At 63.3% G+C, this 19,690-nt stretch overlaps 2 protein-coding genes across 5 annotated transcripts; both read left to right on the forward strand.

Moving 5' to 3' along the window:
• The first annotated feature begins 6 nt into the window (after window positions 1-6).
• On the forward strand, window positions 7-15,133 carry LOC120496657 (signal transducer and activator of transcription 5B). Of its 4 annotated transcripts, none has more exons than XM_039697310.1 (19): window positions 7-47; window positions 9,570-9,707; window positions 9,790-9,946; window positions 10,029-10,118; window positions 10,262-10,436; window positions 10,511-10,641; window positions 10,731-10,882; window positions 10,957-11,112; window positions 11,194-11,373; window positions 11,510-11,597; window positions 11,694-11,816; window positions 11,966-12,058; window positions 12,176-12,382; window positions 12,548-12,642; window positions 12,709-12,839; window positions 13,499-13,669; window positions 13,874-13,925; window positions 14,113-14,220; window positions 14,288-15,133. In XM_039697310.1, the coding sequence occupies exons 2-19, from the start codon at window positions 9,580-9,582 to the stop codon at window positions 14,412-14,414; spliced, it is 2,364 nt and encodes a 787-aa protein (XP_039553244.1). In that variant the 5' UTR covers window positions 7-47; window positions 9,570-9,579; the 3' UTR covers window positions 14,415-15,133. The 4 variants fall into 4 exon arrangements, with proteins under 4 accessions (XP_039553244.1, XP_039553247.1, XP_039553245.1 ...); XM_039697313.1 differs by having other exon boundaries at window positions 13,499-13,654; XM_039697311.1 differs by lacking the exon at window positions 7-47 and adding an exon at window positions 5,739-5,952.
• A 402-nt stretch (window positions 15,134-15,535) lies between these two features.
• Window positions 15,536-18,914, forward strand: GHDC (GH3 domain containing). Its single transcript, XM_039697316.1, has 8 exons — window positions 15,536-15,842; window positions 15,923-16,053; window positions 16,128-16,704; window positions 16,959-17,142; window positions 17,232-17,303; window positions 17,410-17,543; window positions 17,895-17,983; window positions 18,090-18,914. The coding sequence occupies exons 1-8, from the start codon at window positions 15,620-15,622 to the stop codon at window positions 18,288-18,290; spliced, it is 1,611 nt and encodes a 536-aa protein (XP_039553250.1). The 5' UTR covers window positions 15,536-15,619; the 3' UTR covers window positions 18,291-18,914.
• The last annotated feature ends 776 nt before the right edge of the window (window positions 18,915-19,690 follow it).

The raw sequence follows: 19,690 nt of genomic DNA on the forward strand, positions 1-19,690 counted from the left end.
CGTGCCCGCGCGGGAGCAGCGGAGCCGCGGAGCCGCCGTGGCCGCAGGTGGGCAAAGGCGGGAGCGCGGAGCCGTCATTGGTGCCAGGACCGGACCGGACCGAACCGGACCGAGCCGGACCGAGCGGGCCCGGACCCCGTCCGCCTTCCGCAGCAGGGCCGGGCGGGGAGCAGCGCGGCCGGGGCCGAAGCCGGGGCGTTCTGGTCCGGTCCGGTCCGGTCCGGTCCGCGCTGTTGGTGTTTCGTAACCCCGGCGGGCGCAGCTGGGCCGGGCGCGGGGCTCGGCGGGAGCCCGGCTGGGCCCGCGGGCCCCTGGGCGGGCGGAGGCGACAGTGGGGCGGGCGGGGGCGCTCCTCGCCCGGCGGAGCGGGGCCGGTTTTCGCACGCGGGCCCCGCCGGAGCGGCGGCCGCGCAGGGCGGCTCCGAGTCCCGGTCCCGGGCCGAGGGGAGGATCCGGGACAGCGCGAGGAGTCCCGTGCCGTGCCGGAGGGGTCCCGCCGCCGGCAGCACACCGGACCGGGATGGCGGGAGTGCGAGCGCCGGTGCTGTCGGTGGCACACGCGGCTCGGGATCGTTCCCCGGCGGGAGCGGCGGCACCACGGGGACCGCGGCGCCCGGTGGCCTTTCACCCAGCTCGGGCGCGGCCGGTGCCTGGGAGCCCGCGGGAGCCGCGGCCACCTGTCCAGCGGGTTACGGAGCTGTCAGGGCTCCGTGCCCGGCCGGCCCCGGGCTCGTGCCAGGCCGGCCCCGGGCAGCTCCTGCCCGGCGGCTCCGGGGCTCCGGTGCTCGGCTCGTACCGGCGCTGCTGAGCGCGCCCCGAGCTGCGCTGGCACGGCCGATGGGCCGGGGCTGTTGGCTCGTTCAATTCTCCGTGAATTGCCGTGCTGGGCACACCGTGGCACGGGGCAGTGACCAGCAGCGGTTTGGTGACAATGCCTGGGTGGGTTGTGGAGGGGAGACAGGGCTGGGCTCAGGGTAGCTCAGTGGTTTGTCCATAGCAGGAGCATTGCACACAATGTCCCTGTGGTGCCGGGCCCTTGGTTAGAGCAGGACATTCCTGGTTGTGGGCTGGCTCGCTGTGCTGGCTGCCTGCGGCCACCCAGGTCCCTGCAGTGCTCGTGCCTGTGCCCAGAGCAGTGTGGGCCCCAGCAGTGGCATGCGAGGGGCACTTAGTGCAGGCACAGGGAGGTGCTCTGCAGAGCCTCAGCACTGCTGTGGGCACGGGGATCCAGCCCTCCATGGTAGGAGCTCTCTCCTCCAGGTCCCGACTCCTGGCTCAGGTCCTTGTGCTCCTGAAGCCATCAGGGTGGCAGCCTGACCTGATGTGGTTCCAAGGTTGTGAAGATGGAGACTGTCTTCCTGGGTTTTTTAACTGTTCCTGGGGAGCTGCTCATCCCTGGGGCTGGAGAGGGCTGTGCTGTGCCCTGCTGTGCTGTGGGTGCATCATGAGGAGGAGCTCTGGTGTGGGCTGAGAGGTTCCAACAGCCTGTGTGCAGGGACATGGGAGAGCTGGGCAGGGAGCAGGGCGTGACAGGTGGCTGTCACCTACTCTGTGTTTTGTGGCACTTTGATAGTGCCCTGCTTTGGGGGTGCTGAGTCCCTACAGTTGTCACTAGAGCCACCTCACTGGGTCTGCTGCACCTGCCTTGTGCCAAGGCCAATGCTTGGGGGCAGGGTTAGGGATGCTCTCACCATACAGGGAGCTGCAGCTGGGGATGCTCAGCACAGGGCACACAGAGCCTCTGGAGGGACCTTCCCCTCTCGCTGCAGGGGAAGTGCTGACTCCAAAGTGACTGTGATGGCTTTGCCATGGGGTTTCCCAGCTCTCTCTCGAGTGATAGCAAAACTCAGATACCCTGCTTGCAAAAAATCCCTGCTCCCTGCACTGTGCGACGCCGTGGGCGGCGAGTGGCGACTGCTTTGGGCCGAGTACACTGAAACGGCCCCATCGGCTGGGAAATTACTTTCTAGTTTGCAAGGAATGACTGTAAGGTGGGTCACACTCAACAGGCTTCACGGCAGCCCTGGGATGCCAGCGGGATGGCAGGCAGGGTGAATGGGACCTCCCTGCCATCAGCATCCCCTGGGTACCTGTGCTGGTGGCAGCATCCCTCTGCCTGCCTGGCTGTGATGACTCCCATGTCCCACACACTGTGAATGCTGCCCTCAAGGCAGCCACTGCAGGGAAGCCAGGGCATGGCTAGGGTTAGGGTTGGAGTGCCTACCTTGCCAGCACAGATCAGGGCTCAGCTCTGCAGCCATACAGGCAGCTCCAGCCTGGGAGGCTGTGCTGGCTCCGGGGCTCCAGCACGCTCCGGGAGAAGTAGCCTCGACAGCTGTAATGTTTCTGTGGCATGCCTTTCCTTTCATGGGGTGTCTATTTTGCAACCCCCAAGTGTTTTGATCCCGGGAGGAAGGGGGCGGGGGTGTTTACCCTGGCACCGCATGGCTGGTGCAGGGATCCAAGTGGTGCTGGGCATGCCTGAATTTCACATGCAGCAACAGTTCTAGCAACATCTGCTGGCTGATAAAAGGTAGGCTGCTGCACGTCGCTGCTCCCGCCGCGTTGGGAAACGTCGAGGGGGAGGCACACTGTGAACACGGCTTCCTGGCCGATAGGGCTGAGCTGACTTGCTGATAAAGCAGAATCCACCCATCTGGCTGCACCAGAGGGGCCAGGAGCACGGGCTGCTCGCAGGCACTCAGTGCTTCCTGAGTGCTGGGTCCTGCTTCCCACTGTGTCAGGAATGATGTGCCGCCGAGCTGGGACAGCCACAGCAGCATAGCTGAACCACAGCACAGTCACAACCCATTCCCGGTTCAAACAGTCACTGGTGAGTTTTGCAATCTCCACTTTCTGTGTAACTTTGTGTTATGAGCTGGTTTATAGCACAGCTCTGCTGGGGAGGGAACTGGGGAAAAGGGTGGTGCTGGAGAGCCACTGCCTCAAAGAGCCAGAGCAGTGACCCAGCCCTGCCCACCATGTGCTGGTTCTCATTCTGTCTGGCCTCTTGTCCCTATCACTCAGTGGCCCTGCAAAGCCTTTAGCAGAGAAAGAGGCTGCTCTTGCTGGCAGTTCTGAGTCCCTGCACCAGCTGGAACTGCTGTAAAATGATCTTTGTCCTCTCTGATGTGAATACCCGACCCTGGTGCTGTTGGGCTGTGGGCCCAGGGGTGCAGCTTCTCTGGCCCTGCTTGTGGAGATGCTGTGGTGAGGCTTATGGTGCAGCTCAGGGGCAGGAGCTCTGCTGCTTCAGGGGTTGGAAAGCCCATCCCAGGGCCAGGAAAGCCAAAACCCATCTGGACGTATTTGTGTGTGTATGGATGCACGCTGTGCTTCACCCCTCTCTCGATTTGACTGCGGATTTTTGTGGCACAAACCATTGACGTTGGTTGTTTTATTCACTGTCTGACTAGTCCCCCCTCCTGCCAGCATCCCTGGATGTCTGTGTATCCCTTCTTTCAAAGGCAAGGCTTTACTCCTCTCCATCCTCCTCTGCTGACGTGGTGCAAGAGCATTTCTGTGTGCAGAACTGCTGGAGATGAACTCTGGGAGTGCAATGGGGGTATGCAGGAGCTGCTCTGGTGTCCCTCTGGCTCTCCCTGCTCACCACACATCCAAAAGCTTCTGCTGTGCCAGCTGGGCTGGCTCTGCAGGACAGCCATGCCAGGGGTGAGGAGGCTCCTGCACCATGTCCCCAGCCCCAAGGAGAGCTGGAGCATGGCATTGATCTGAGGGGATGGATGCAGCCAGAGCAGCGCCGTCGGTGCCCACATCTTCCCCAGCCCACCTGGGTCCTGACCAGCAAATCCAGTCTGGCTGTGGGTGGATTAGTGCCATTGTGTGAGCTCACTGGAGCATGGCAGAGAAAATGAAATTGTGTCTCCGGACCCCAATCGGGACTAATTCGATGCTGAAATGAGCTTAATCCTCAGGTCCTTCGCCCAGCCTGTCCCTCCTGGGCTGGCGCAGGTCTGAGCAGGGATTAGCACCGAGCCAGGGGCTGTGATGGATTTGGCCTCGGTGCAGGAGCTGCCACAGAACCTGTGGGACCCCAGGGCTGTGCCCTCAGCGTGGCATCACAGGGATTTGAGGTTGGTCATTATTAGTGTGGGGGGAAAATCCCTTCCTTGAGTGTCCTGGCACAGGGCAGCTGCACATCCCTGCCTGGGCAAGGCCGGAGTCTGGGATGCTGCAGGTGGTCAGTGGCTTTGTGCCTGCCCTGGGATTCCCCCACCAAGCCAGGGGAAGCTCCAGAACTCTGAGCTGGCAACTCCCTGCTGTGCCAGCCCCAAAGCTAGTTAATTCAGCTGCTTGGCCCCAGGGAGCCAGGAGTAATTAAAGCTCTGCCCAGAGTCTCTAATCCTGTCTGGGGGTTTGTGGCGGGGGCAGCACCAGTGCTGGCAGGGACTGGGCTCCCCACGGTGGATGTCCTGCAGGAGCCACACTGGACTCGTGCCCATGGGGCTGGCTGGGCACTGGACTCTGCTGATGTGGCTGCAGCATGTGTCCTGCCTGCCAGTGCTGGTGCTGCTGCATGCTCAGTGTCTGAAGGAGTCCCACTGGTGCCTGGGCAGTGCCTGTATCTGGCTGTGCCTGCCCCACGGTGGCTCTTGGTGCACTGAGGTTTTCTCGAGGTTCCAGCCATTGGATTCAAGGGATTTTGCTGGGTATTTTGGTGGTTTTGGTTTGACGCAGGTTTCTGGGCCTCTCTGATTGGAAGAAATCTGAAGTGAGGAGGAAAACCTTTCCCAAGGGTGGCAAGTGCTGGCAGGCAGAGAGCCTGACCTGTGGTGCAAGATGAGCTGTCGCCAGCCCCCAGCACTGATGCCCCTGGCACCAGTCCCCAGCTGGGGCATCTCTGCCTGTGTGGGGCTGGTGTCCCCTCTGGGCAGCATCAGGTCACGCATGTGGTGCAATTCATGCTGTGGATTCTGTGCTTTTGGCTCTCAGAGTTGCTGGGACACTTGGACAGTCCTGGTGCTGCTAGTTCCACCTCTGCCTACCTACTCTGCTGCTGTGGGGCCTGTCGCCTCTGCTCTTGGGGGGCACATTGGATTACCAGAGCCAGCCATGCCTCTTTCATGAGTGTCACGGTACTGATGTTTCCAGTGTGGGCTGAGTGGTTCGGCTGCCTCCTCCCCGATGCCACCAGGGCGAAGCCATCAGTTGCTGCCGCTTTCCGTGGGAGACAAACCCCATCAAAGCACGGAGCTTCTAAAAGGAGCTCGCTCCCGTGCCCGTGGGCACTGCCACCTCCCAGGCAGAGCTGGAAACCACAGGCCGGTGTAAAACATGCGAGCAGCCCTTGGCCTCTGTGCCGGCTCCACAGGGCTGGGGGCTGCTCACCATCACCCGGTGCTCCCGCTGCAGGGCCATGAGCGAAACTGGGGGTGCAGCTGAGGGGGTCCCATCTTCCCCATTGCCCAACTCCTGCATGGCTCCCGGGGGTCCCTCCCTGGCTCTCAGTGCCGGCTGAGGGCAGAGGCTGTGCCTGCTCTGGCCCCGGGGCGGTGTGAGGGGCCGAGGGGCAGAGCGTGCGGCCCGCCGGCAGCCGTGGCAGGGGTGGCTGCCAGCACTCGGGGGCAGGCTGTCCCGCGCAGGCACCTGACATTTTGGAAGGAAATAGCTGCTCTCCGCTCCTTCCTGTAGTGCGCAGCCAGCGAAACGGCCGCCCGGGAGCCCGGCTGTGCCCGCCCCGAGCCGTAGCCGGGCTGTCCTGGGGCCGGACGCCAGAGCGGGGCTTGAGCGCCGTGAGGGCGGCTGCAGGACGGGGCAGCGCACACCGGGCTCCAGAGAGCCTGAGGGCGGCTGCAGGACCGGACACTGCACACCGGGCTCCAGCGGGCCTGAGGGCGGCTGCAGGACCGGGCACTGCACACCGGGCTCCAGAGAGCCTGAGGGCGGCTGCAGGAGCGGGCACTCCACACCAGGCTGCAGCGGGGCCCTGCGGTGAGCTGGTGCGGGCAGGGGGCCGCTGAGGGCGGAGGGGTGGCTGTGTGTGTGGGGGTAACCGGAGCCCTCCGCTGTGCCGAGCGCCCGCTCCCGGCTGTCACCTCCACCGTGTCCGGGGCCCGTCTGGGGGCCGGATCCTGCCCTGGAGGGATCTTGCTTGGGGCCGCCCACCTCGGGGGCTGCGGGACAGCTTCCCGCCGGGCCTGCCGGGGGCAGCGGCAGCGCTGGCCGCGGCAGCACCGGAGCCCCTCGGCGGCAGCACCGCAGGGTGCAGGGTCCGGCCCTGCGGCCACAAGCGGGGCCGGCTCTGACCTGGAAGCGATCGCGGGCTCCCGGAGGTGCCGAGAAACCACGTGTCCGTGTTTACTGCGGCGGGAGGCGCGGCGGGCGCAGGGCCGCTGCCGCCGGGGCCCAGCGCCGCGCCCCTGCCCCGCGAAGACGCCGCTCCGGAGAGCGCCGGGCGAAGGGCAGTGCGGGAGCCGAGGGACTGCGTGGGTCGAGGGAGTGGGGTGGAGGGTACAGCCAGAGCCCAGTGGTCCCCCCAGGCCTTTGGCTAGCCCTTGGACCCTGCCTGGCTCTTCACGGCCCTGGGCAAGAGGCTGCTGTCGGGGGCTGTGCCAGCACCAGGGCAGGGGTGTCCTGCTCACGAGGAGGTCTTGGGGCTGGCCCTGTGCAGGGAGCGTCCCGCGGCGGATTGCAGTGAGCATCCCGTGCAGAGCGTGCTCCGGCCCCGGGGTAGCTGCTGCTTGTGTTTGGGTTTTGCCGTGCTCGTAGCATGTGGGAAGCTGCTGCTGCCGTCCTCATCCTGTGAGACATTTCCCTCCTTTTGTCTGCCCGCGGATGTGCTCTGGCTCTCCTGCCGCTTGGGACTTGCTGGTGCCTACTGCCGCTGTTCCTGCGACCCTTTCCCAGTGTGGTCATGTCAGTCCCCTGGTTGCCCCCAGCCCCAGCAGAGCTGCCACCTTCCCCATCTTCCCCTCCCCTCGCTGCTGCCTCTGGCCTTCTGAGTGCCCTTTTTGAGGGGGTTTCTCCTGTTTTGCGTTGGGTTTGGCAGTGCTTCCCTATCACCAGTGGGCAGTGAGGCCGTAAGAGGCAGAAATGATGTCTGCTGGCTCCCCTCTCTGCTCGGTCCCTGTGTTGCTGGGGTCCCTCCCCACAGCTCTGGGGTCTGTCCTCAGCAGTGGTCCTACCCCGGGAAGCTGCTGCCTGTGCCCCTTCACAGGCAGTCAGTCTGGTGAGCTTGTCGCTGTGGCTTGTCGAGTGCTGCTGGTTAACCGAGCTGCAGTGACGGGTGGGTTCCAGCTCGCTGCCAGTGAGTAAATGCAAAGTAGCCTAAACCACGACAATTATCTGCCTCTTGCAGTTGTTGGAGTGCGCATGGGGCCGGTGGCTGCCGTGCCTGGCTGACCCATGGCAGTGCTTGAGGCTGCAGTGGCCCTGCTGGGGCTGGAGGTGGTACTGGGGTGGGTGAATGTCCCTGGGCACGGGGGTGGATCTGTCACTGGCTCCCATCCCTCAGGCAGCTGGTGGTGCCACCAAGGAGTGTGATGCTGGAAAGTGATGTTAGGCATGGTCCAGGCCAGGGCGGTGGCTGCCAGCAGCAGCTAGGTGCAGGAGCAGGGCTGCTTGGAAAGGGATCACAGTGGGATCGTGGTGCTGAAGCTTATGCTGACACAGAGTTGCTGCCCCAGCTGTGCTGAGTCTCAGGGCCAAAAGTCTTCCCATGGCACTGGTTGCTTGTGCTGGGGTGGTCAGGGTACCCTGCAGCCCTTGGGGAAGTTTGGTTTGCCCACAGATGGGACACAGAGACAAAAATGAGACAAATTTCCCCCAGGAGAAATTGCATGCCCTGCTGCACTGACAATGTCTGTGGAAGTTGTGCTCAAGCCTGGTGCAAATGGTGTTTTGGGGCACACACCAGCTGAGCTCTGCCACCATCAGTCACTGCACAGCCCATTGCAGAGGCAGATGTGGTGCTGGTGCTCCTGCTCCCAGGCTGGCACTGGCCAAATGCAGTGCCTGCCAGCTCACCACAGAGCAGCCAGAGACTCGTTGCTTGACAACATGCTAGAGTGGAGTAGGAAATGTTTTGTCACTGTGAGATGGGAAGAGATCACCATTTTATCAACAGGCAGGGCAGTGTCTGTTTGCTCTGTGTCCGTGCAGATGTCCCCACAGTCCTGGGGACTTCGGTCACTTTGTGGTGCAGTGGCACTGGCATGGCTGTTCTTGACTCTGCCCCTTATCAAGCGTCCACAATTTCCAACAGCAGCACGTCCTGCTGTCAGCCATCCCACCTTCCCTTTCCTCCTTGCTGGCGTTCTTCTGCCTCCCCAGGCCCCTCCTTGCCAGCAGCATTTCCAGCTTGGTGATTTCTGTGAATGTGGAAACGTTCCTCCCTTTTTATAGAGGAAAAATTCATTTTTAGCCAGCTCTGGGTTATTGTTCCTCTTCCTGTTCAGGGGCGGGTGTGCGTGGCTCGGGGGCTCTGGCTGTGGCTGCTCCACTCGGACCTGCTGCCACTGTCCCCCAGCATGTGCCCCTGACTGTATGGCAGCACCAGCTCTTTTGGAGCCCTGTGGGCCACTAGATATTTCTGAGGCTGAATAAAATGTTTCAGGGAGGGGGGGAAGCACAGCCACCACTGGCTCAGCCCCTCTGCTTGTCACCAGCCGTTGCAGTGATCAGGTTCTGGCCTGGTCACCTGGCCTTGGGACACATCCAAGGCCTTGTGCCCCTGCCTGGCCCCTCCATGTGGTGCCAAATCCCAGGTGGATAGAGTGTGAGTGTATCTAAATGTTGGTTACTGTACTGCTGCCTCCTCACTCAGGGGGGACCTTGAGCCCCCCCAGACCCTCCTGTGTCACTCACTGTCACATCACCCTCACACAGCCAGCTGCAGGCTGTTTCTCCAGCCCCCTCTAGCCACAGGTGACCCAGGGGACACACTGGATTTTAGTGGAGGTGCTGTCGCCACTATCTCATCCCTGCCTGCCCCTCTGGGAGCCAAGCTGTGTGGTGGGTGGAATCCCTGCATGGAGCCAGAGCCGCCCCAAAACTGCTTTGGGAAGGTCCATGTGTCTCCACCAGGGCATGGGGTACACAGCGGCCCTGGCGCTGGGGACTTGTTAGGGACTGTGGTGCCACGTGGGCTCATGGGGCTGGGGCTGTTCCTGCCTGCCGGCGCTGCCAGGGTGTGGGCAGGAGCGGGGTGAGCGCAGGGGGGGCCTCTGCTCTGCGTCACCCTGGATTTCTGGGCAGCCCTTCCTCCCCCTGGCCTGTTTCCTCATTCGCGTGGCCAGCGATGGCTGCGATCCCGTGGTGCAGTGAGGGGAAATGAGAACCATGTGGAGAGGCCATGCAGAGGCACGTCCCTGGCCCCGGGCACCCCCAGGGCTGTTCCTAGAAAAGAGGGGGTGACTCAGAGTCAGGGTCCACTGCCCCCGCATGCCCTGTCTTTCAGCAGCTGGAGACAGCGCTGGCAGCAGCAGGGACTCGGGCACTCCTGCCGAGAGTGTGGGTACAGCGGGGGCCAGACCCCTCGGAGCACAGTGCCTGCTTGTCTCCTGCTGGAGCTGAGGCAGTGTGTCTCCCTGACAGCATGTCTCCCGCAGGTGCTGAACCATGGCGGTGTGGATCCAGGCCCAGCAGCTCCAGGGCGAAGCCCTGCGGCAGATGCAGGCGCTCTATGGGCAGCACTTCCCCATCGAGGTGCGGCATTACCTGTCGCAGTGGATCGAGAGCCAGGCATGGTAGGTCAGGGTGCCCTTCCCAGGGGGTGCTGTGGCTGCCCCGGGGTACAGGTGCCCTGACACTGCTCTGCTCCGCATGCAGGGACTCCATCGACCTCGACAACCCCCAGGAGAATGTGAAGGCGACACAGCTTCTGGAGGGGCTGATCCAGGAGCTGCAGAAGAAGGCAGACCACCAAGTGGGTGAGGACGGCTTCCTGCTGAAGATCAAGCTGGGGCACTACGCCACGCAGCTGCAGGCGAGTGGGGGGCTGTGGGCAGGGGTGCAAGGCCAGGGGGGTCCCTGCCCTGTGCCTGGCTCAGGCAGTGCTCTCCCCACAGAACACGTATGACCGATGCCCCATGGAGCTGGTGCGCTGCATCCGGCACATCCTCTACCACGAGCAGCGGCTGGTGCGGGAGGCGAACAATGTGAGTGCGGGCTGGGAGGGGTGAGCAGAGGGACAGGGTGGGGGGATGCTCAGGGGCTCTTCTCCATGATGATGGGAGCAGCCCTGAGGCAGGATTGGGGAGGGTCTCCTCGTTGTGCTGAGCGCACCCTGTGCCACATGCAGAGCCCTTCCCCATCTGGCTCCCTGGTGGACGCCATGTCCCAGAAGCACCTGCAGATCAACCAGACCTTCGAGGAGCTGCGGCTCATCACTCAGGACTCGGAGAATGAGCTCAAAAAGCTGCAGCAGACACAGGAATACTTCATCATCCAGTACCAGGAGAACATGCGACTCCAAGGTGGGTGGGGGGCCGAGGGGCATGGGCCTGGGGTGCTGGCAGGGCCAGCCTTGACACCATGCCCTGTCCCCCAGCCCAGTTCTCCCAGCTCTCCCAGCTGGGCCCCCAGGAGCGCATGTCACGGGAGACGACGCTGCAGCAGAAGAAGGCATCGCTGGAGGCCTGGCTGCACCGTGAGGCCCAGACACTACAGCAGTACCGTGTGGTGAGTGATGCCACCTGGCTCCCCATGACGCTGTCCCCATGGTCCCTGTGACACTGTCCCTGCACCCCTGATGTTGTCCCACCTGGCAGGACCTGGCTGAGAAGCACCAGAAGACGCTGCAGCTGCTGCGCAAGCAGCAAACAACCATTCTGGATGATGAGCTGATCCAGTGGAAGCGTCGGCAGCAGCTGGCAGGGAATGGAGGCCCTCCTGAAGGCACCTTGGATGTGCTGCAGACCTGGTGAGTGCCTGGTGGGGTGGGTGGGATGGGAGGGGGTGCTGAACCCAGTGGATGCTGAGCCCTGCTCCCCCCAGGTGTGAGAAGCTGGCAGAGATCATCTGGCAGAACCGGCAGCAGATCCGCCGTGCTGAGCACCTGTGCCAGCAGCTGCCGATCCCAGGCCCAGTGGAGGAGATGCTGTCAGAGCTGAACGGAACCATCACTGACATCATCTCTGCCCTGGTCACCAGGTACAAGTTGGGCCCAGCTGGGTGGGGGGCCAGGTTGGCCCTGCCCCCTTCCCAGCCCCCCTGATCCCCTTGTCCCCCCAGCACCTTCATCATCGAGAAGCAGCCTCCCCAAGTGCTGAAGACACAGACAAAGTTTGCAGCCACTGTGAGGCTCCTGGTGGGTGGGAAGCTGAATGTGCACATGAACCCCCCCCAAGTGAAGGCCACCATCATCAGCGAGCAGCAAGCCAAGGCCCTGCTGAAGAATGAGAGCACCCGCAAGTAATGCCAGGGGCTGGGGGTGTGTGGCTGGGGCTGCCATGGCAGTGGGGAGCAGGGTGTGGGGCTGGGGAAGGGCTGCACTTTGAACGGCTCCCAGTCCTGGTGTGCCCTGACTCTGTGTGCATTCCTGTGGCAGTGAGAGCAGCGGGGAGATCCTCAACAACTGCTGTGTGATGGAGTATCACCAGGCCACTGGGACACTCAGTGCCCACTTCCGCAACATGGTGAGTGCCCCATTCCCTGTCCTGTCCCCTTGTGTCCCTGTGTTCACCCTGCTGTCCCCATCTATTCCTCCATGCTCACCCCTGGTGTCCCTGCAGTCCCTGAAGCGGATCAAGCGCTCGGATCGCCGCGGGGCTGAGTCAGTGACAGAGGAGAAATTCACCATCCTCTTTGAGTCACAGTTCAGTGTTGGTGGGAATGAGCTGGTCTTCCAGGTGAAGGTAAAGCCACTGTGTCCCTTCTGCAGGCCCTACACAAGCCATGGGCACTGTGCCCACAGGAGTAGGGCTGGGCTGGGGCCACATGGGTGCCTGTGGGTGATGCTCCCTTGGTGCCCCACAGCCCATTCCGGTCTCCTTCCTCTCGGCAGACACTGTCCCTGCCTGTGGTGGTGATTGTGCATGGGAGCCAGGACAACAATGCCACGGCCACCGTGCTTTGGGACAACGCCTTTGCTGAGCCTGTGAGTGCCAGTGCCATGGGGACAGGACAGGCCTCATCTGCCCGGTGTGGGAGTAGGGCTCAGCCTCCTGGTGGGACATCAGGCAGGGCTGGTGCTGACCATGCTCTCTGCCCCCAGGGCCGCGTGCCCTTCGCTGTGCCCGACAAGGTGCAGTGGCCACAGCTCTGCGAGGCGCTCAACATGAAGTTCAAGGCAGAGGTGCAGAGCAGCCGTGGGCTGACCAAGGAGAACCTGGTGTTCCTGGCACAAAAGCTCTTCAACAGCACCAGCTCCCACCTGGAGGACTACAGCAGCACCACAGTGTCCTGGTCCCAGTTCAACCGGGTAAGTGGCCTGGGCTCTGCCCAGAGCCCCCCCAGTGCTCCTGCTTGTAGCGCTGGACCCACCTGGGGGTCCCTGAGTCTCTGCTGCTGCTCCCAATGTCTGTGCTGTGTAACAGAGGCTCAGAGGCTAGTGACAGGAGTGCTCATTATCTGGAGATTTCAACAGGAAAACCTGCCTGGGAGGAATTACACCTTCTGGCAGTGGTTTGACGGGGTCATGGAGGTGCTGAAGAAGCATTTGAAGCCGCACTGGAATGACGGGTAAGAGCCGCCCTGCCCTGTGCAGCCTGGCCCGAGCCCCAAGCCCTGACGCCCTACTCTGCCTAGGGCCATCCTGGGCTTCGTCAACAAGCAGCAGGCGCACGACCTGCTCATCAACAAGCCCGACGGGACCTTCCTGCTGCGCTTCAGCGACTCGGAGATCGGTGGCATCACCATTGCCTGGAAGTTTGACTCCTGTGAGTGTGTGCCAGGCACTGGCATCCCTGGACTGAGTATCCCTGGCCCCAGCCAGGCCACCTCATGCCCTTGGGGTACTGGCACTGTCACAGCAGGCATGCTGGAGTCATCCTCAGGAAAGAGCTTGCGCCAGAGCCCCCAGAATATCTTGGCTGTCCCATGAGGAGCAGTGCTGCCCTCACTCACTGCAGCCATGGCTGTGTCAGGCCCAAACGCTGGCAGCAGCGGGGAGGAGGAACCAGGCTGAACCCTCCAACCCAGCCCTGGGAAATGATGTAGACTATATGAAATGCAGTTACTCAGTGGTGCTCCCCAGTGCAGGGGTTGTCACGGGTGGTCTGACCCCATGCAAGAGTCTGTTGCTGTTCACAAGAGCTTTGGAAAGCTACATGACTGAAAAGCACCAGAGAGCCCCACAGAGCCCCGTGGTGGGGGAACATGTCAGGATGAGGCCAGACCTGCCTTGGCTTTGCTGTGCCTCCTATCTTATCCCATTTTCTGGCGACCTGTGCTTTATGCTCAACTGTTGCTGGGGGAAGGATGCAGTGTGGGACATGCTGTTTGCTGCTTGATGTGACCTCGCAGCCCATGTCTAGAGCACAGCCAGGAGCTGCTGCAAATTCCGGGATTCACCGTGATCCTCATGCTTGTCTTGCAGCTGAGAGGATGTTCTGGAACCTGATGCCTTTCACCACCAGGGACTTCTCCATCCGCTCCTTGGCTGACCGCCTCGGGGATCTCAGTTACCTCATCTATGTGTTCCCCGACCGGCCCAAGGACGAGGTGTTCTCCAAGTACTACACGCCGGTTCTCTGTGAGTCCACGCCAGGTAGCGCTGTCCCTTCACCCCACCTGTGTCCCCTCTTTTGTCCATCCAGCCAGGATGGAGCTGGTGTTGTCAGCATTCCCCTGCCCCAGGGCCACACCGGCCCCACAGGGGCTCTGCAGCTGGCCACGCGTGAGCCCCCAGCACTGCCCGGGGTCGTGGCATGTGCTGGTGCTTGGGGCCTCAGTGCTGCCTCCTTCTCTCTAGCTAAAGCTGTGGATGGATACGTGAAGCCACAGATCAAGCAAGTGGTGCCAGAGTAAGTGTCACCCTGAAGGCAGATCCTGGGCAGTGGTTGACCACTGAATTGGCTGGGTTGGGTGGCAGCCCAGGGCACTGCGGAGCTCAGGTCCACCACCAATGGCCACATTGGTGCTGAGCCTTGTGGGACATCTTGGTGACTTCACCCGTGGGGCACCCAGTGCTCATGAGACCCTTCCCCACAGGTTTGTCAATGCATCAGGAGATTCTGCCCCTGGAGGAGCCACCTACATGGACCAGGCACCCTCGCCTGCCGTCTGCTCCCAGCCTCATTACAACATGTACACCCAGAAGTGAGTATCACACCCCTATCCCTGTTCTGCTGCAGCTGGTCCTCCCCTCACCGCCTGCCTCCCACAGCCCCGACCCTGTGCTGGACCCCGAGGGTGATTTTGACCTGGAAGACACGATGGATGTGGCGAGGCACGTGGAGGAGCTGCTGCGGCGCCCCGTGGACAGTCAGTGGATCCCCCACGCCCAGTCGTGACAGGCAGGCGCCTGGTCCCTTGCCCCTGGCCCCGGCGCTGCGGGGACTGTGCTGTGTTCGTGTCTCTGTGCCAGGGGACAGCGGGTGGGCCCTGCCCCCAGGATTTGCTCTGTGCTGCCCCGAAACACAGGCTGGCGTCCAGCTCTTTGGTGTTTATGCCCTTGTATAAACGGCAGCGGATTTGTCGCATGGTTTTCCTGTATGTTCCTTTTAAGAGGCCCAGCTTCGGCTTTCCGCTTCTGCCAGCACTGGCCCTGCAGCCCCTCACCCCCCGTGGGGCTGCTGGGGCGGGGGCCGCCAGCCCGGCCTCAGGTTCGCTTTCGCAGTCGTCACTAAGAATGTACATGTCGCCTTCTTGTTCTCCCCCGCGGGTGCGTGAGGGCAGAGGGCAGAGGAGGGGTTCTGCCAGGCTCCCCCAGCCCGTGCTGGAGCTCTGCTCCACAGTGGCAGGGTCCCTGCGCCTCATCTCCTCTGCCCCCAAGGATGCAGGAGCCCCTCTGGCTCCCGGCCTCGGTGTCCCCTCTGGAGCCGGTGCAGCACGAGGGTGGCAGGGTGCGAGGGCACCCAGCGAGGGCAGGCGGGTGGGCAGGGGGTCTGGGGAAGCGGAGCCCTCTGCCCGCTGCTTCTCCCCTCGCCTGGGCGGGAAACTCTGGGGTCCTGGCCATGTTATTTTTCTATCACAGAGTAAATAAAGCACGGAATATTTTTGTAACACAAAAGCTGTGGGTGCCACGTGTGTCTTGGGACGGAGGTGGGGTGCACCAGATGAATGCTGGGGCTGGCCCGGTGTTCGGGGTTCCTATTCCCGAAGGCAGGACCTCAGCTGGCAGAAGCTGGGCGGATCCTGGGGCTCTGTCCGGGCGGGAGGGCTGCCCTGAGCAGCAGGGGCTGGGGCCGTTTTTTCGGGCAAAAAGTAAAGAAAACCGGATCAATTGCCCTGTTTTTCCAAAGAGGGAGCTTACTCTTGATGGAGGGGTAGAGGGCGCTGGTACTGGGGGTTCAATTGCGGTTGAATTCCCCGCCGAAGCGCGGGGGGGCTCGGGGTGTGCTGTGTGAAGGTGAAAATGAAAATAAAACCGAAGCGGGGAGGGGGGCGGCGCCGGGCGCGATAAATCTCCGTCATTTCTGCCGGAGGCGGAATAGCCGGCTGGGTGAGGGGGGTCCGGGCCCGGGGCCGTGCCCTGGGGCGGTGTCCGCATTCCGCGATGCTGCTGGCGGTGGCGGTGGCGGTGGTGGCCGTGGCCGTGACTGTGGCCATGGCCATCCCTGCCCTACGGCACCGCTTATTCCGTTGCGCGCTGCGCCGCGCCGGGCGCCGGTACCGGCGGCGGCTGGAGGCTCTGGACAGCGACGTGCGGCTGAGACAGGAGCGGCGGCTGCGGCGCCTGCTGGGCACCGGCACCGACACCGGCACCGGCACGGCCGGCGGTGCGCGCGGGGCTGCGGGAAGCGGGCCGGGAAGGGGTCGGTCCCGCGGTTCCTTTCTCAACTTGTGCCTCTCCCGGCAGGCTGGGAGGAGTTCCAGGAGCGGCATCCCCTGGGGCAGCCCTGTCGGGACGAAGCGCCGGGGATTCCGGTTCCCCCGCTGCGCCCCTGGGCTCTGCTCCCCGGCTGCTGGGACACCGACCCCCGGCTGCAGGTACGGGGAGCGGCGGGCGGCGTGGGCGCGGATCCCCGCAGGCTCTGCCCTCCTGACCCGACCCTTCCCCGCAGGGCTCCCTGCTCTACCTGGATGCCCTCGGCGCCGCCTTCCCGCGGGCGCTGGCCCGCCGGGGCACGGCGCTGCTGCACTGGAGCCCCGGCTGTCGCCGCGCCCCGGCGGCGTGGCCGCTGCCCAGCCTGTACTGCGCGCCGGCCGCGGCGGCCGCGCTGCCCTCGCGGGCCGCGGCGCTGCGGGTGCAGCTGCTCTTTGCCCTGCGGCAGCGTGCCCTGCACGTGCTGGAGGCCGGGCTGGCAGCCGAGCTGCACGACGCGCTGCTGACCCTGCGGGCTGAGTGGCCCCGGCTGGCCCAGGAGCTGGAGCTGGGCAGGCTGAGCCCCCAGCCCGGGCTGCCCGAGGGGGTGCGGGACCAGCTGCAGGCACTGCTGACCCCGGCTGTTGCCCGGGCAGCCCAGCTCCGTGCTGAGTGTGCCCGCGGCTTCGAGGGCATCGCGTTGCGCCTGTGGCCACGGCTGGAGGTGGTGGTGGTGAGGACCATGTATGGTGCAGAGCAGCTCTACTGTGACTCCCTCCGCCAGGCCGAGTGCCAGGGGCTGCCCTTCTACTGCCCCTTCTACCAGGCAGCAGGAGGTGAGTGTCCCCACGCTGGTGTGTCCCCATGGCCTGCCCTGGGTGCCCACAGGGAACTGCTGCCATATGGCAGCACAGATCTCCCTGCCCCAGTAGATGCTGGTGCCTCTCTGTGCTGCATTCCCTTCCTGTGACCTCAAAACAGCTCAGTCCTGGCACCAGGAAAACTTCCCCCTTGGAGAGGGGTGAGGCTTCTGTGGGCAAGGATGGGGGGGTCTGGGGAGCTCACATTGCCACGTGCTGCCTCTGCCCAGCCCTGCTTGGTGTAAACCTGTGGCCAGCAGAGCCAGTGCCCCGATTCGTGCTGTGCCCCGACTGGGCTTTCTGCGAGTTCCTGCCCTGCCTGGCCAGCAAGGAGCCACGGACCGTGCTGCTGGATGAGCTCTGGGAGGGCCGCGAGTACGGGCTGGTTGTGACAGCCCAGCCAGGAGAGTACAGGTGCCTGCTCCCTGCTGTGTAGTCCTGGGGGGCTGCCTGCCCCAGCCCTGTGCACCCGTGTCCCCCTCACGCTCCCCCTGCCCGTGCAGGTGCTGTACTGGGGAGGTGCTGAAGGTGACTGGCTTCCACAAGCAGTGTCCCGTGGTGGAACCTGTGCGCAGGTGAGGACACCCCACTGCCTGTCCCTCGCCTCAGGAGCTGGGCCCATTTACAGCAGGGTGTTAACAGGAGGGTGCCAGTGACCCACCCTGTGTGCCTGCACCGCAGGGAGAGCCAGACGCTGAGCGTGCGAGGTGAGAGCATCCCTGAGGAGCAGTTCTGCCAGAGCCTGTGCCGCACCCTGACCGTGTGGCCGGGTGCTCGCCTGATTGACTACGTCTGTGTGGAGAGCAGCCTGCTGGGTGAGTTCCCCTGAGCTGTACAAGGCTCCCTAAAAGTGTAGCTGGCACTGCATGGGGGTCTGCAGGGTTTCTGTGCTGCAGCACATTCCTGGCACCAGCAAAATTCTGCCCCTTGGAGAGGGGTGAGGCTTCTGTGGGCAAGGATGGGGGGGTCTGGGGAGCTCACATTGCCACGTGCTGCCTCTGCCCAGCCCTGCTTGGTGTAAACCTGTGGCCAGTGGAGCCAGCGCCCCGATTTGTGCTGTGCCCTGACTGGGCTTTCTGCAAGTTCCTGCCCTGCCTGGCCAGCAAGGAGCCTGTGCTGCAGCACAGGAAGCTGGCAGCTTTAGCCTCCTCATGGTTCTGCTCCAGGTGACTCTTCGGGGCCCTGTGCCCCCCACTACGAGGTGTTCATGGAGCTGCAGGGCCTGCGGGACCTGTCGGAGGGGCAGCGCTACAAGGTGAGCAGGACACGGGCTCTGCCCTGGGGCTGTGTGGGGTGGCTGAAGCACACAGAGCTGGTGTGGCAGCGTGGGACCAGCACAGGCAGCTGCCCTCTCTTTGCAGCTGGACCAGTGCCTCCAGGAGGATTTCCCCATCTACAAATCCTTCCGCTTCAAGGGCAGCATCGGGCCCCTGCGGCTGCACCTGGTGGGGCCCAGGACCTTCCCCCGGCTGCGGGAAGCTCTGGGCTCCCCCGTGCCCATGCCCAGGGTCCTGCGTGAGGAGCAGCTGCTGCAGCTCATCCAGGGAGCAGTCATCTCCTAGGGCATCTCCTGCAGCCCCTCCACCCTGGGGGTCACTTGGCATGCACCCTCTAGGAGGGGCCGTGTCCCCGGGGTGGGAGGGCGTGGGGACAAGGGTGCCCAGCCCCAAGGGTTTGGCTGAGTGGAGCAAATGGAGACAGTGAGCTTGACTGTGATCCATGGCAGCAGCAGGTACTGGTGGGCACTCAGTGCTGCTGTGGAGATGGAGCAGGAGCTTGGGAGCCTCAGGGCAGTGGCATCCTGCAGCTGCAGGACCCCTCACTCAGTGCCTTGGCAGCACCTGCAGCTGCAGTGGAGTGTGTGCCTTTCCCAACGGACCACTGTGCACCACAGCCCGTGGCTGAGGCAGAGGGCTCAGCAGAAACCTGCAGGAGCAGGAGGAGCAGAAGAGCTGTGCCTCATTACTGAGCACTGGGGCCTTGTGGCATTTTGTCCCCTGGCAGGGACACTGCAGGCAGGGTTCAGGTGGCTGTGGTGGCAGGTGTCACAGAGCAGCCCCAGCTGGGCTTCAGTGCATGTCCACTGGTTTAAGAATAAGCTCTGGTAAGGGTTGCTTTTAATGTTTTGAAAACCAAATGCAAAATAAAGGAGGATTATCTTTTAAAAATAAATAAAGGACTGCACTCTGGGATTGATTTTTTAGACTTTTATTTTTAATCTTCATTAAAGAGATTGCTCAAACAGTCTGACTGCTCTGGGGGCTGAGGAGTTGCTGCTGTTCTCAGGGGTCCTGGGGAAGGGGCAGTCATGAATATTTAACCAGCTGAGCACTCTGGGGGCACCAGGCTCTTTGTGCCTTTGAGGCACATGTGTACCATCGGGAGGGACTGGTCATTTCCCCTCCTGCTCATTAAGTGTTATTTCCAGGGCTGGTGAGGGCGTGTGGGGCACCTGCTGTGCCGCAGCTGCTGCTGCTGGGCAGGAGATGATGTCTTGAACAAGGCTCACACAAAGCAAAGCATCCCCCAGCACAGCCGAGACCCTCACCAAGGATGAACCAGGCTGAGGCCTGCACCGGAAAAACCCGCAGCAAAATTTCTGCTCCAGGTCGGGGAGAAGCTTTCCCTGGGCTGGGAGCACCCCGAAACAAAAGCCTGGAGCTGCTGCCTGGCAGCGCCGTGCGGGGCCGGGGCTGCGCTGGGCGGCTCTGCTGGCACTGCCATGCCCGGGTGCCACCCCGGAGGGAGGGCAGGCTGCCGGGGTGGAACCCGCTGGGCAAGGCCGGGTGCTGCGTGCCCGGCTGCCTTTGGATGCCAGCCTGCAGGGTCGATTGGAGCGCCCGGCTGCAGGGAGCAGCTTGTTTTGGGTGCGGGCTCCTTTGTGCTGCCGGTACCAAAGCTGGAGGGTGCGGGTGCCCGGCTGGAGGGTGCCAGGCAGGGTTTGCGTGCCCGGCCGCAGGGT

Source organism: Passer montanus, unplaced genomic scaffold (assembly GCF_014805655.1).
Source record: "Passer montanus isolate IOZ18808 unplaced genomic scaffold, ASM1480565v1 scaffold117, whole genome shotgun sequence".
Classification (NCBI taxonomy): Eukaryota; Metazoa; Chordata; class Aves; order Passeriformes; family Passeridae; genus Passer; species Passer montanus.

What these genes read in the sequence shown, in the direction of transcription:
- LOC120496657 (XM_039697310.1), top strand. Translation starts at nt 9,580, where the DNA reads ATGGCGGTGTGGATCCAGGCCCAGCAGCTCCAGGGCGAAGCCCTGCGG. An exon ending in GGAGAACATGCGACTCCAAG is followed by an intron (nt 10,437 to 10,510) that starts GTGGGTGGGGGG and finishes CCTGTCCCCCAG; the next exon opens with CCCAGTTCTCCCAGCTCTCC. An exon ending in CACTACAGCAGTACCGTGTG is followed by an intron (nt 10,642 to 10,730) that starts GTGAGTGATGCC and finishes CCCACCTGGCAG; the next exon opens with GACCTGGCTGAGAAGCACCA.
- GHDC (XM_039697316.1), top strand. Translation starts at nt 15,620, where the DNA reads ATGCTGCTGGCGGTGGCGGTGGCGGTGGTGGCCGTGGCCGTGACTGTG. An exon ending in TGTGGAGAGCAGCCTGCTGG is followed by an intron (nt 17,544 to 17,894) that starts GTGAGTTCCCCT and finishes GTTCTGCTCCAG; the next exon opens with GTGACTCTTCGGGGCCCTGT. An exon ending in CGGAGGGGCAGCGCTACAAG is followed by an intron (nt 17,984 to 18,089) that starts GTGAGCAGGACA and finishes CTCTCTTTGCAG; the next exon opens with CTGGACCAGTGCCTCCAGGA.